We start from the raw sequence: 13423 nt of genomic DNA on the forward strand, positions 1-13423 counted from the left end.
TCTATTTGTTCAATGTTAATATGTGAAATTATGCATTCATTCATTTATTCATTTAAAGAACTAATCATAGGTACTGGTGCTCAAATCAAGGTTAGGCCTGTTTGAGAAAAGAGAGTGTTGGCCAAGTTCTCAGTGATGAAACACATGCCTCATAAAGGAAGACAGACTGTGGGAGTCAGGAAAAACATGAATGGTTAAAAAAAAAGATCTCTGCACTGGCTGAGGAAGAAAAATACTTATACCCTGTCTAATGAAAGCACTGGATGTAAAAGACAAGAAAAAAAAGAGTTCTTTACCAAAGCTTCATTTTTCAGTAAATATCTCCTCAAGGACATAGAGCTATTTACTGAAAAATGAAGCAACTGGATTTTTCCCCATATTCCATCCCAGAATGCCATCATTTTTGCATATGTTTTACAGTACAACATTTAGATAATTAAGAAAATAACCCCATAAAGCTATGATATAAACAGCACACATATCCTTTTGATGTATAGATGAAGTAAGTTTTATACTCTAACAGGTAAAAGTAGGGCTAAGGTTGAAAACAACAATTTCTATCTCATTCTAGATTTTATAGATATGTGAAACACAACACAGTGCTATGGTGGTGCAGAATAACCGTGTACATATCACCCTAAGAGTGAAGAATAAGATTTTTGGTAATCCACAGCGCAATGATACTCTACGTCTGGTTGTGACATTGGAAGATGAGGTGGAAGGCGTAGACAACAATGTGGTGCGGGTACCCATTTCCCTCATCGTCCTTGACACGAACGACAATGCTCCCAAGTTTTTGCAGGTTAGTTCTCCTAGCTCCTCACCTGTGTGGCATTTCACTGGTGTGATTCCTCACTCATGTGGCACCTCTCTCATCTAGTCCTCATTATTGTGGCACCTCACCTCTGTGGTTGCTCACTAGTAAAGATCCCAATTACTGACTCCTCACCACTCGCCATTGTGGCTCTGCACCTGCACAGGTCATCATGTGTATGGCTCTTCACCAGTATAACTCCTCATCACTGAAACCCCACAGCATTACAGTTTTTCACCAGTGTAATGCTACCACTAGTGTGTCATTAATGTGGATCTTTGTTACTGTAACTTTTTTATGTAGAAATGGTAGTATTATAATTAATACTTTATTAGCCATGCAGACAAAAAACACAGAACACTTTGATTATAGATATGTAGCACAGCAGCCTGACCCTTTGAGACAGGCAGTCCTTATGAGGACCTTTGGATTTACATGTGAACCTTGTTTTTTAAGGAAAGGTGGTTAAGATACACATATACTTTTTAGCTCTATATATAGGATTCAGATGCCAGTATCAGTTTAGATTTTACAGCAATGTTAATCATATGAAATGTAAAGTGCACGGACAGGATTATGGATATACATAAGAACACTGCCTTAGATTGAGAGAAAACAGAATCTTTAAGAGATGGGTTAAATAAACCCAGCAAGAAATGATGCTGCACCTTACTGGCAATGATAAGATATCTGAGTTTATGAAGTTCTATTCTTTTGTTGCATCATGTAGATAAATCACTTTCTGTATGAAACGACTAAGTTAGTGCAGTGAATCAACTCTAATGTTTGATACTGTTATTATCTGTGCTGTTGGGTCTGGCATAGACCCTTTGCAACCTCTGTAACCCTTTTGTGCTATTGGTCATGTGGTAAACATGAGGAAGGCAGCAGATTAACCTATGTTGACAGAAAAAGCTGAACTAAAATTCATAATTCAGTTTTCTTGGGTCATAAAGAAAAAGTTTACAATTATGATTTAGGTATTTCTGGTTCTCTAATTATTCAAATTTATATGCATGGTATATAATACAAGGGGAACTTTTGTGAAAACTGGTGAATAATGATAATCTGCTAATGTAGACTACTTAAAAAAGTAAAGAAGACCATTGGTGCTTTGCTGATTGTTATATAGTAAGGACTCAAACAAGCCTACTTATTTGTCGAGGGTAATGTTGAAGGTTATATTTCTTACACACAGAATTTAAAGTTGAATAGTGACATGGGTACTCTACTTCGTTGGTCCTCACCACTGTGGTTCCTTGTATAAGCCACACCAGTATGGCTCTTCACCTGTATGGGTTATCATAACTGGTTTTTATCTAGTGTAGCTCTTCATCTGTGAAGATCCTTACCACTGTTGGTCTTTACCTTTATGTATACTCATCAGTATCATTCCATACCAAAGTAGGGCTGGTGAGCCCTCACTAGGGTAGGCTTCTACCAGAGTGAGTCCTTGGCAGTTGATGTCATAAGTATATAAAATCCATAGCAGTGCAGAACCTTAGATGTTTTAGTCCTTAACCATATGGGTCTTCAACAGTGTGCATTTTGACCACTGGATTTTTACCAGTTTGGGTTGTCCTCACCAGTGTGGATCTTTACTGCTGTACATCCTCACCAGTGTGGGTCCATACTGCTGGAGGCCCTCTCCAGTGTGGGTCCTTACTGCTGTGGGTACTAATCAGTGTGAGATCCTACTGCAATAGGTCCTCACCAGTACGGGTCCATATTGCTATAGGTCTTAACCAGTGTGGAATCTTACAACTGCAGGTCCTCACCAGTATGGGTCCTACAGCTGTAGGTCCTCACTAGTGAAGTTCCTTACAGCCATAAATCCTCAGTGGTGTGGGTTCTTACTGCTGTAGGTCCTCACCATTGTGGATCCTTACTGCTATTGGTCCTCAGCACTGTAGGTCCTTACAGCTGTATGTCCTCACCAGTGTGGGTTCTTTCAGCTGTAGGTCCTCACCAGTGTGGATTCCTACAGCTGTAAGTCCTCACCAGTTTGGGTCCTAACTTCTCTAGGTCCTCACCAGTGTGGGTCCTTTCTGCCATAGGTCCACATCATTGTGGATCCTTACTGCTGTAGGTCTGTAGGTCTTCACCAGTGTTGGTTCTTATTGCTGTAGGTCCTCTTTAGAGTGGGTCCTTACTACTGTAGGTCTTCACCAGTGTGGGTCCTTATAGGTCCTCACTTTTGTAGGTCCTTACTGCCTTAGGTCCTCACCAGTGTGGATCCTTAATACTGTGGTTCCTCACCAATGTAGGTCCTCACCAGTGTTGGCCTATATTGCTATTGGTCCTCACCAAGTGAATCCCTATAGCTTTAGATCCTTACCCATGTGTGTCCTCACAGCTTTAGGTCCTTACCGGTGTAGGTGCATAGTGCTATAGGTCTTCACCAGTGTGGGCCTTATTGCTGTAGGTCCTCACCATTATGAGTCCTTACCGCTATAGGTCCTACTAGTGTGAGTCTTTGCTGCTGTAGGTCCTCACCAGTGTGGGTCCTTACTCCTGTAGTTCCTCACCAGTATTTATTGCTGTGGTTCCTCACTAGTATGGGTCTTCACCAGAATGGGCCAACACCAGTGTGAACACTCACCTTTTAGGAATCTGTCTCTGTGGTCATTACCATAGTGGGTCTTCAATAATGTTGATCCTCAGCAATGTGTGCCTTTAAAATTTGGAAATATCAGCTATTGATATTTACCAATGTGGGTCCTAATAGTATGGATTCTTATTGATCAGGTTTTTCTCAATTTTAAATCCTTATGAATATTGTTGGATTCCAACTTGTATAGACTATTCTCACTGTGTATATTGATGTCTGTTTTGTTCTTCACCATACCAGAAACTCATCACTATTGTTCCTCTTTTGTGTGAGTCATCATCACTGTAGCCATTACCCATGTGAATCTCAACATTGTGAGTCCTTACCTGTTTGGGTCCTCATTAATGATGGTCTTAACCTAGCTTGATTATCCATGTGGGCACATATTGGCCTTGGTCCTCACCAGTATGAATCATAACCAGTGTTGTTCATCTTTGTGTGGGGGTGCACCAGTTCTCTTCACTTTTATTTTTCCAGTGTGGTTCCTCATCAGCGTTGTTCCTAAATAGTGCAGGTCCTCACTTGTGCTGCTTGTGTGGGCCCTCACTAGTGTTGTTCCTAACCATTGTGGATCCTCACAACTGTCTCTCCTCTTGATAGTGAATCCTCTCAAATGTTGTTCCTATGCTAGTTACAGTCCACAAAAGTCATCTCTCGCCAATGTGGTTCCTTATCACTTTTGGTCTCTACCAGCACTGGTCTTCACCAGTGTGGGTCATTACTGATTTGAGGTAGCTGAGTTGATAGATACGCTGTACATTGTATAGTATGTAGAATACTGTTGCTAATGTCAAAGATGCTTGAGTAACAGATATTACAAAACCTCCCTATAATAAAGAAAGTGCAAATTAACATCCAGCTTTCATGATAAGTCAATTTATATAACTTCCTTATGCTTCAAGGAAATTTCAGGAATTCTCACTTCTCTCTCATCTTAATGATAAATGTAACCCTTTTGAGTTATTATCCAAAATTCATCAGGATTTCAAAATATGAAAAGAGTTACCCCATGGAATTTTTTGATATTACATTACATATCTCCTACCTTCTGAGATATCATGTTCATAAAACTGTATTCTGTTATGCAGAGGAATGCCATGAACATGTTTTTCATGCTCATACTAATTCTCTCATGACATACCAGGGTATGAAGTATATAATGCTTGTTACTACAAGTAGGTATTGACAAGCAGTATGCTCTTCATACCCTGGCACATCATGGGTTGAAAAACATGTTTTTGTGGAAATCCATCCACTCTTAACAGTCCTAAAGACATCACTAATAATCTCAAATACTTTAGTTCAGTTATTAGGGCTAATGGCCGAATCATACTGAATATTGCTTTCATGGGAGTTTCTTTTAATCTAACAGACACCCTATGAAGCCATGGTCAGAGAGGATGCTGTTGTAGGTACGACAGTATTGCCTGGCATACGACTCACTGATGAGGACCAGGTCGGAGACAACATCAAAGTGGAATGTGAACCTATCAGTCAGGTAAGGTCAAGGGAAAGTAGAGGTGAAAAGTTAGAATGACACAAAAGGACAACAACTCTTTTATACAGTCTAAGTGTCTGGACAAATTTATTCATGTACCAATCATAAACACACACAGATGCATGCACATTCACATGTGCAACACAGCCCTCACAATAGCAGATCCTTTCCACCACCCTATAAACAGTTTGTCAGGCATGCCATCAAGGTGGTCTACTAGTTTCCTGTATTCCCACATTAAGAATTTTAGTATGTGCTGGTTTGTAGTAATGAAGAAGCAGTACCACTTAATGCACACAGACTTGCCTAATGCCTGAACCAGTTGTTCACTTATTTTCATGGAAAGCTTTTAAGTACACTTTACTGAAATATCTCAGAAGCACCATCTGCTGCTATTATGACTATAACACTTCTTCATCCCTTAGGGTGGTGATGCTTGTGAGATGTTTACAATTGAAGCCTCTCAGATGTCTGCTCGTAAATACTCTGGAAGCTTGATTCTCAAACAGCCACTCCAGTATGCCACCCAAAGCCTCTACCAGTTCAAACTCATTGCCATGGTGAGCTACAGAGTCTACTTTGATTTTCGTACTTACTGTGAAGCATATGAAATTGTATTGGATACAGGTTCACTCATTATATGTTGTTTTTTTATTTTTAATCCAGGTGTTGAAACAAAAGAAATACTTTTCATTATTACCTCATATAATAGTGTATATCCCAGTACCTTAAATTCCAGGGTAGTGGACAGGTATTGATGTGTGTCTCATAGTTACATGCTGGATTTATATTGTACCATCACTGTATAGAAAAGCAAGCCTCTTCCTTACCTGCAGGATGGTGGGCAGATGTCAAGTGTAGGTGTGGTGGTGCGGGTCAGGGATGTACAGAATTCCCCGCCCATCTTCTCGGGCTCTCTCACTGGCATTGTGACTGAGGATGATCCTATTGGCTCTCTGGTTATGACCCTTCAGGCAGCAGATGGGGACACTGGTGCCCCAAGACCCATCAGATACCAGCTCATTAATAGTGAGTGATTATTACAGTGGCCACCTGATCACTGACTTTTCATTTGTGATATAGTTGTTTTTATATAATTCATTTATTTGCATTGTATAGAGGGAGTTTTACACTCAGGGGTCCTGTTTCTTGAATTTTTCTGCTAACATATAACTGTTTAAACTCCATATACTGTCCAGATTCACAGTATCATAACTGTTCCATTAATCCACAACTAACTTATACTATAGAAGTAGCTCTTATATCTTTTTTAACAAGTTTCATGCATAATTTCTTGTTATATCCTCTGGTCGTTCTAACCCTGCATATCTGAAAGAGCTGTTCGCTTTTGAAATTATCAAGCATGTTTGAAAACTCTAAGGTGATCATAATTCTTCCATGGTGGACAAATGTAAGGCTTCTAACCTTTCCCTGTAACTAATCTCTTTTAATTCTGGTACCATCTTTGTTGCCCTCTTTAGGACCTTTTCTGGTAGATCTTTGTGGTTCTTTAAGTGTAGTTACCAAACTCAAGAAGCTTATTTTGGTTTTGGCATGATATTGAAAGCGAACAGCTTATTTGATATTTCCTTCTCGATATATTTGAGTGATTCTGATATTTGCTATTGACAGTTTGTCTTCTGTACTACTCCCCTAATGTGAGACAGATTACAAGTTGTGGATGATCCCTCGTCCCAAGTCTCTTTCTTAAACAGATTCCTACAGCTTATTTCCTGCCAGATAATCATATTAGGGCCTTTTTTTTGCTGTGTCCTATCCTCATTTTGGCACAATTACTTGGATAAAATTTCATCAACCATGTCTGAAACCAACTCTGGAGTTTGTTTAGTTCCTCTTGTAGGTTGATCTTCATTTTGTGCTTCCCTCATGACCTTGGCATCGTCCACAAACCTAGTTAGGTCGGAGTCCGGTCCTTTTGGGAAATCGTTTGATAAGTCAAGAAAAGAAATGGTCCCAGAGCAGACCACTGCAGTGCACCATTAGTGACCTCAACCCATTTTCAGAAGGCTCCCCTAACATACACCCTTTGTTCCCTTCCACTGAAATAATCCTTAATCTGGATGTACTGCAATGATATGGATATTTTCTAGAATAGTTCTATCTGTCTATATCTCTGATGCTTGTTCCTACCTGGAACTCCCTCAAGGGTGTCAGTAACTAGTGAACTCCAGTGCCACTTCATAGCCTTTAGTGGCTCACCCTTAGCAGCCCACTGGCAGAGGGCAACTCTAATGCAATGTTTGCAGAGGCTCCGACCTAATGCTCCAATTGACTACCACTACTTAATGCTCCTGCCTAATGATTCTAGCTACAGCTTCTAACTCATGTTTCTATGTAATGCTCCTGCAGTTATATGACAGCAATGCTTCTCTTTATAATGTGCATCACTGCTGTTTATTTATTAGTGATGTTTTGGAGGATGAGTGATTATTCAGTAACCACTGTATACAGCCCTTGAATTGGGTGCAACTCCAAAATACGTTCCTGTTCACATTCACATGACTTCATTCTAGTCTTCATATTGTACTTCTACTTTGTCATCATTCATCAAAACAAAGCTTTTTACTCATAATAAAAGGATAAGATACAAAGAGGAGAGGTGATTTCAGGAAAAGGCAGAGTTTTTAGAGATCTAGTAAATCAGATGACCTCTTATGGATAACCATTTCCTTCTGCACAGATCCACTAGACTTTTTCACCCTGGATGACAAGTCGGGTGAGCTCCGCACTGCTAAACCACTGGATAGAGAGGCCCTTCAGTCCCCAGATGGTGTAGTCAAGGTCAAAGTCAAGGTAGGTCAGACTGAGTCAAGACAAAAGTAGTTATGTTGGAGTCACATTAGCTAGATAGCATGGTTAGGTCAGTACTGTGAGAATAAGAGTCAATTTAGGATAAGTGGATGAAGATGATTAAGGTAAAATTGTATCTAAGTAGATCAAGTTTGGTAGAAAAGATAAGCTGAGATGAAGTTGAAATTATTTTATCTGAGTCAGGATGAATATGCCATTTTCAAGATTAGATAGAGTGAGGGCAGGTTATAGATGGTCAGACTGAATTGCAAAAAGTAAGCTATGTTCAAGTTAATATAGGTTAAACTTGGTTAAGTGTCATGATTAAGGGCATGAAAAGTAGGTGAGTGTGAGTCAGAACAGATTAGTCAAGGATCAAGGTCTATGTATACCAGCTGGGGTTAAAATGGGATAGGAAGGTTGGAGTAGGTTACAGTGGGCTCAAGGTTCTGGCCATAAAAGGTATACCTGTAAACCTGGTGAATACTGAAATGCTACTTATGTTTCAAAAATTAGTGTTTAGATGTTGAACTGTTAGTTAAGCAAATACAGTTATGTGTTGCAAATAAGGGAGCAAGAGATATCACCTTTGGGATTTTGAATATGGACATGGCCAGCATTCACATTAAGTCTGTTCATTAGACTGAATTTGATCCTAGGTTACTTATGATTCAAGTTCAAAATGCCCACATATCCAAGTATGTTTTTATGCCAGATTTCATATTGTTTTTATTTCTGATCCTTTAGGATGGTAGTATCTATTCTTTTCCATAAGTTGTTGCATGAGTCCTTGTCCTTGAATATGTATTATTTAATGTGGAGTGAATGTTCTGTGTATGAATGTCATTTTTTACCCTGCATTAATGAGTCAGTATCACTTTTCTTACTCTGTGTTGTGTTCTAACACAGTTAAACACCATATTATTGTATTATATGTTTCCCCCAACTTGGAACTGCAGCACCTGCTTAATATGCTTCTTCCTGTGCATCTTACCCAGTCAAAAGCCAAAAATGTTTTTCTGATACCTGCATGTCTCTCCTTATGTTCTTTGGCAGGCATATGAGACAGTCAGCGGTAACCCTGTGGGTACTAAGGAGACAGAGACAGTGGTAGATGTAACCATAACAATTCGTGATGTGAATGATGAACCTCCATCCTTCAACAAGAGAGAGTACCGTGCCTCTGTACCAGAAAATGTGCCAGATGGGACCCCACTCCCAAATCTTGATATGTTCGTCCAGGACACTGATGTGGTTAGTTGCCTCCATATTCAAGGAGAATTTAGAAAGATATGAAATTAGGGAAATTGTCTTCTCTGTTGCTTTATGATTTGTTTTTGGATGATTTATAGGGAAACTTGGAAATGTTTGTATAATCTTTCTTTTTCCATTAACAGCTGGAATATGATTTATCATTCTCTTTAATCGTTGCCTATTTTTGTTCAGTGTCAGACCTCACTTTATATAATTATAAGAATATTTGTCATGAGAAGCTAAAAGTTGGTAACTTTTTAAATTAAACCTTTCCACATTCTGGCCCCACAAAACTTTCCATGGTTTACCCCAGACGCTTCACATGCCCTGGTTCAATCCATTGGCAGCACGTCAACCCCATTATACCACATCATTCCGGTTCACTCTATTCCTTGCACGCCTTTCACCCTCCTGTATGTTCAGGCCCCAATCGCTCAAAATCTTTTCCACTCCAACCTTCCACCTTCAGTTTGGTCTCCCACTTTCCCTAAATAATTATCTAGAGAGTGAGTGGATGAAGTCATGCAAATGTGCAATTTGATATGGGGGGATGTATACTCAAGGGCTTGGTGATTCATAATGAGTATAAGAGAGCACTTATATACATAGATGCCAATAAAAGTGAGATTTTACCCTAACTGAAATAGCACATGTGCATGTTAAAGTCTCTGCACAGTCTGTATTGTGTCATATATGTACATTATTTGCTTGTTATGGGATGAGATGATTTAGATAACCATGAAAAGTGTCACATCTTGCATTGGGTTTTGATGCCTTGCAGAAGTTCATGTCATTTACAGTGTTACAACAGTTTTGTATCATTACAGGGATCCAACTCAGTATTCAGTCTGCGTTTGGTGGACTCATCTGGGATCTTCAGTGTGGAGCCACAGGTGGCCTCAGGGTCATCCTCTGTCAGCATTAGGGTGGCTCATGGCCCACTTGACTTCGAAAATCCCAACCAACGCAAGTTCCTGTTGCAGGTGTGTTATGTTTGTACAGTATATGAAATATGCAAAATATATTTCTTTTAAATGCATAATGCTGTTTCCTCTTAACCAAGAAGATGAAGTAAGTATTCTATATTCACTGTACAGTATGGTACATATATTCATCTATAATTATCCCAGGACCCCTCTTTGAAAAGGTACAGTTGTTACCCAGGACCCCTCTTAGAAAAGGTAGTTGTTACCCAGGACCCCTCCTCCTGGGGCTCCTGCAGTCTAAGGTTGTGCTACACTCAATGTCAGGGACAGGATGGATTCCACTGAAGAAGTTCTTTGATGAGACTGTTCCCTGTTTCATCAAATGATGATGATACCAATTATGCCTTTAGAATTCTAACTGGCACCAGATTTGGACAAGAAAAGAATCTCTCAGTATTCTCTACAAACAATTTGTTTGCTCCATCCTAAACTACACTTCACCTACTGGTCATCCACCCTCTCAAAGACAAAGATAACATAGCTGCAAACCATACAAAACAAAGCATTCAGAATAATTACTTGCTGCCTGGGAGCCACAAACACTCATCACCTACACAACGAAATGAAGATCCTTCCAATACAATCCCACCTCAATATGCTTGGCACTTGGTTATTTTCATCAGCATAAGGCCTCTCCCATCCAAACCACTCCATAGCTAACTGCTTACTCCTAGCTGAACTAAAAAGAAAAATTATCTTTGCCTTTCACTTCATATAACTCTAAACTCTACACACAGATCTCCTCACCCCATAACACAGATTAGATATGCACACAGAAATGTCCTGACAAACATTCAACAGTCAACCTCCCAACTCAATTGTGAACATCACCCTGTCAGACATAGACTCATCTGAAACCACATTCCCAAAAAAACATGTCACACTTTTTCCTCTATGCTTTTGACTTAACCCATCCATATGATACTTTGAACACCAATTCATCTTATCCCACAGACTCTTCATGTCAATGATTCAGCTACCACTATGAAGGCATCAAACGCTTACTGTTCAATTGTCATGCATTCTCCCTATATAGACACACAGCATCACTACACTATGACCTGTGGTCATACCATGTGGACATGGTTAGTTTCCTGAGCATTGCTGGAGCCCCACAAAGATGATAGGGGGTCTTGGGGCAGGAAGTAACATAGAAGTATAACTTTTTTCTTTCATATTTGTTCCCTGTTTTCTTCATTAGTAGTTAGTACCAGGAATGGATGGAGAAAAGGCCTCATTGGCTTACATACATTCTCTAGTTGTCATGTGTAATGCACCAAGACTGCAGCCCTTATCCACAACCAGGCCTCACAAATCTTTATGTATCTCCCCTGGCTGCTTCATGTTCCCAGGTTAAGTCTATTGACAGCATGCTGCCCCCTGTATACCATATTGCTGAAGTGTTTTCATCTTATCCTGTATCATTAGTGTATAGACAACTTTGCAGTCTTATAGTGTAGAAACATAAGTGGTTTTGAAGGATTAAAAGTCATTTCCATACCACAAGTAGTGCCTTAGGAACATCTAACAGAGCATTTGCACTTTACATCCTAGAATGAGATGTATTCATGAGGTTTCACTTCCCTATGATCATCATGGGAAGTAAGAGACCGATAGTGGATCCTTTATAGGATTTATTAACCCTACAGCAACTTGCACAGGCTTGTAACATTAAGGGGATACAGCACCAAGTGATAACTCTCTAATTCTTTGATTCATTGCTGGCACATGTGTCTCAGGCTTTTTAATATCCAGAATGAAGAATTTTTTTTTCAAAGAGGGAAGAGGAAAAAGAAGGGTAGGGAAATCAAGTACTTATAGGACTCTGTCTGTGGTAGAGAAATTATTATCCATCCTTCACAAAATCCCCTTTACACCTAAAAACAGAGTCCTTTTTCTCTCCATACCCATCAGTGCATCCATTCATTCATCCTCCCTTTTATCCTTTTTTTTTTTTTTTGTTAATCGCCAAATCACAGACCAATTCCTCAATACACTTTTCACCCACCTACTTAACCATCTGGCCATCCACACATTAGTTTAGCCATACCTAAATGCTTTCCTCATAACCTTCAGGTGATTGCAGAGGAGACCCTCACAAATCCTCGGTTGTCATCAACAGCCACAGTTGTTGTCTCAGTCACCGACACAAATGACAACCCACCACAGTTTGAGCAAGAGGCATACACAGCAGTGGTGTCAGAAACAGCCAATCCTGGCACTGTTGTCACTACCATTGTTGCCTCTGACAGGGACACTGGCCAGTTTGGTACCGATGGCATACAGTACTCCCTTTTTGGCAATGGTGCAGAGAAGTAAGTTAGCAATACAATGATTGTTTGTAACAATAAGTGTTACAATAACATCACTTTGTTGATGCAAAATATGAAAATTAAGAGATAATTCATTCATCTTCATCAAAGATATGATTTGAGCCTGATGTTCAAGTTCACAGACAGTATTTATTTTAATTAAATGATGATTACCTGAGCTCCAACCTCAAGTAAGGTAATGAAACTAAGATTATTAGTTTACCATTTAACACAGCAAGGTCTTTAGGACTGAATTGAAATACAAACCTATTTCTTATGTTCCCTGTACTAATAGATTAAGATCAGCAATTACTTTGAGGATAAAGTGCTGGGAACTGAGTGCTTATTGAATTTCATTATAGTACCAGAAAAAAGAAAAAAATCAAATATGAACAAAAAAAAAATCAGGGAACACTGTCATTTACAATTCAGACTTCGTAGACTCGTGCACATTTTACCAGGAATCTTAAATGCATGGGCTTTTATATTTTGGATGTTTCCAGATGATAGATATTTGGACTGGAGGTTTTCTGCATATGTCATTTATAACACAATGATTCTCTAACCTTAGAAAGATTACATATTAAGCGTTTTAATCTAAATAATGAACCAATCAATCCTTAAGCCCTGAAGTAATACAGTTCTGAATGTTTTACAGCTTATGAGTCAATTAAATCTTCATTTTGAGTTAAGAGAAAAAAGGCCTCTTAATCTACCAAAAACTACAAAAACTTCAGAATCATTAAGTTAGAGAGTAAAAGAATTATCTTCCTCCAAAACAACTTCACTTTTGATCTCATATTGATCCAAGTCTCTACTTTGACAGATTTAGTGTTGATGCCACATCTGGAGTCATCACAGTGGCTTTTTGTGACACACCTGGTCACCGCAACTGTCTAGACTTTGAGGAACGACCAACCTACTTTCTCTCTTTCCAGGTAAATGTCTTCATCTGTTCCTGTCTCTGCAACTAGGATGATCTCTCCTTCCTCCTAAAATTATGTTAAGCAAAGTCAGCTATTTGTTCTCTTGCCTCCAAAATAAGATTGCACCCTATTCCTTGCATGATTGTTCAGTTTTGTTGATAATTGCATGTCACTCTCAAAATGTACAGTATGTGCAATGTGAAAGAAACAT

The 13423-nt window shown here is 39.3% G+C and overlaps 1 protein-coding gene across 1 annotated transcript in view; it reads left to right on the forward strand.

Moving 5' to 3' along the window:
- The window catches only part of Cad87A (cadherin 87A), a 119508-nt gene that overhangs the window by 55490 nt on the left and 50595 nt on the right, over positions 1-13423 (forward strand). The window contains exons 4-12 of the mRNA XM_071669899.1: positions 674-802; positions 4798-4923; positions 5349-5483; positions 5760-5952; positions 7625-7737; positions 8791-8988; positions 9816-9971; positions 12051-12289; positions 13113-13224. Of these exons, the coding sequence (XP_071526000.1) occupies positions 674-802; positions 4798-4923; positions 5349-5483; positions 5760-5952; positions 7625-7737; positions 8791-8988; positions 9816-9971; positions 12051-12289; positions 13113-13224 (1401 nt within the window). The remainder of the gene's footprint in view (positions 1-673; positions 803-4797; positions 4924-5348; positions 5484-5759; positions 5953-7624; positions 7738-8790; positions 8989-9815; positions 9972-12050; positions 12290-13112; positions 13225-13423) is intronic.

The sequence above is a fragment of the Panulirus ornatus genome, chromosome 14 (assembly GCF_036320965.1).
Source record: "Panulirus ornatus isolate Po-2019 chromosome 14, ASM3632096v1, whole genome shotgun sequence".
In the NCBI taxonomy this organism is placed as follows: Eukaryota; Metazoa; Arthropoda; class Malacostraca; order Decapoda; family Palinuridae; genus Panulirus; species Panulirus ornatus.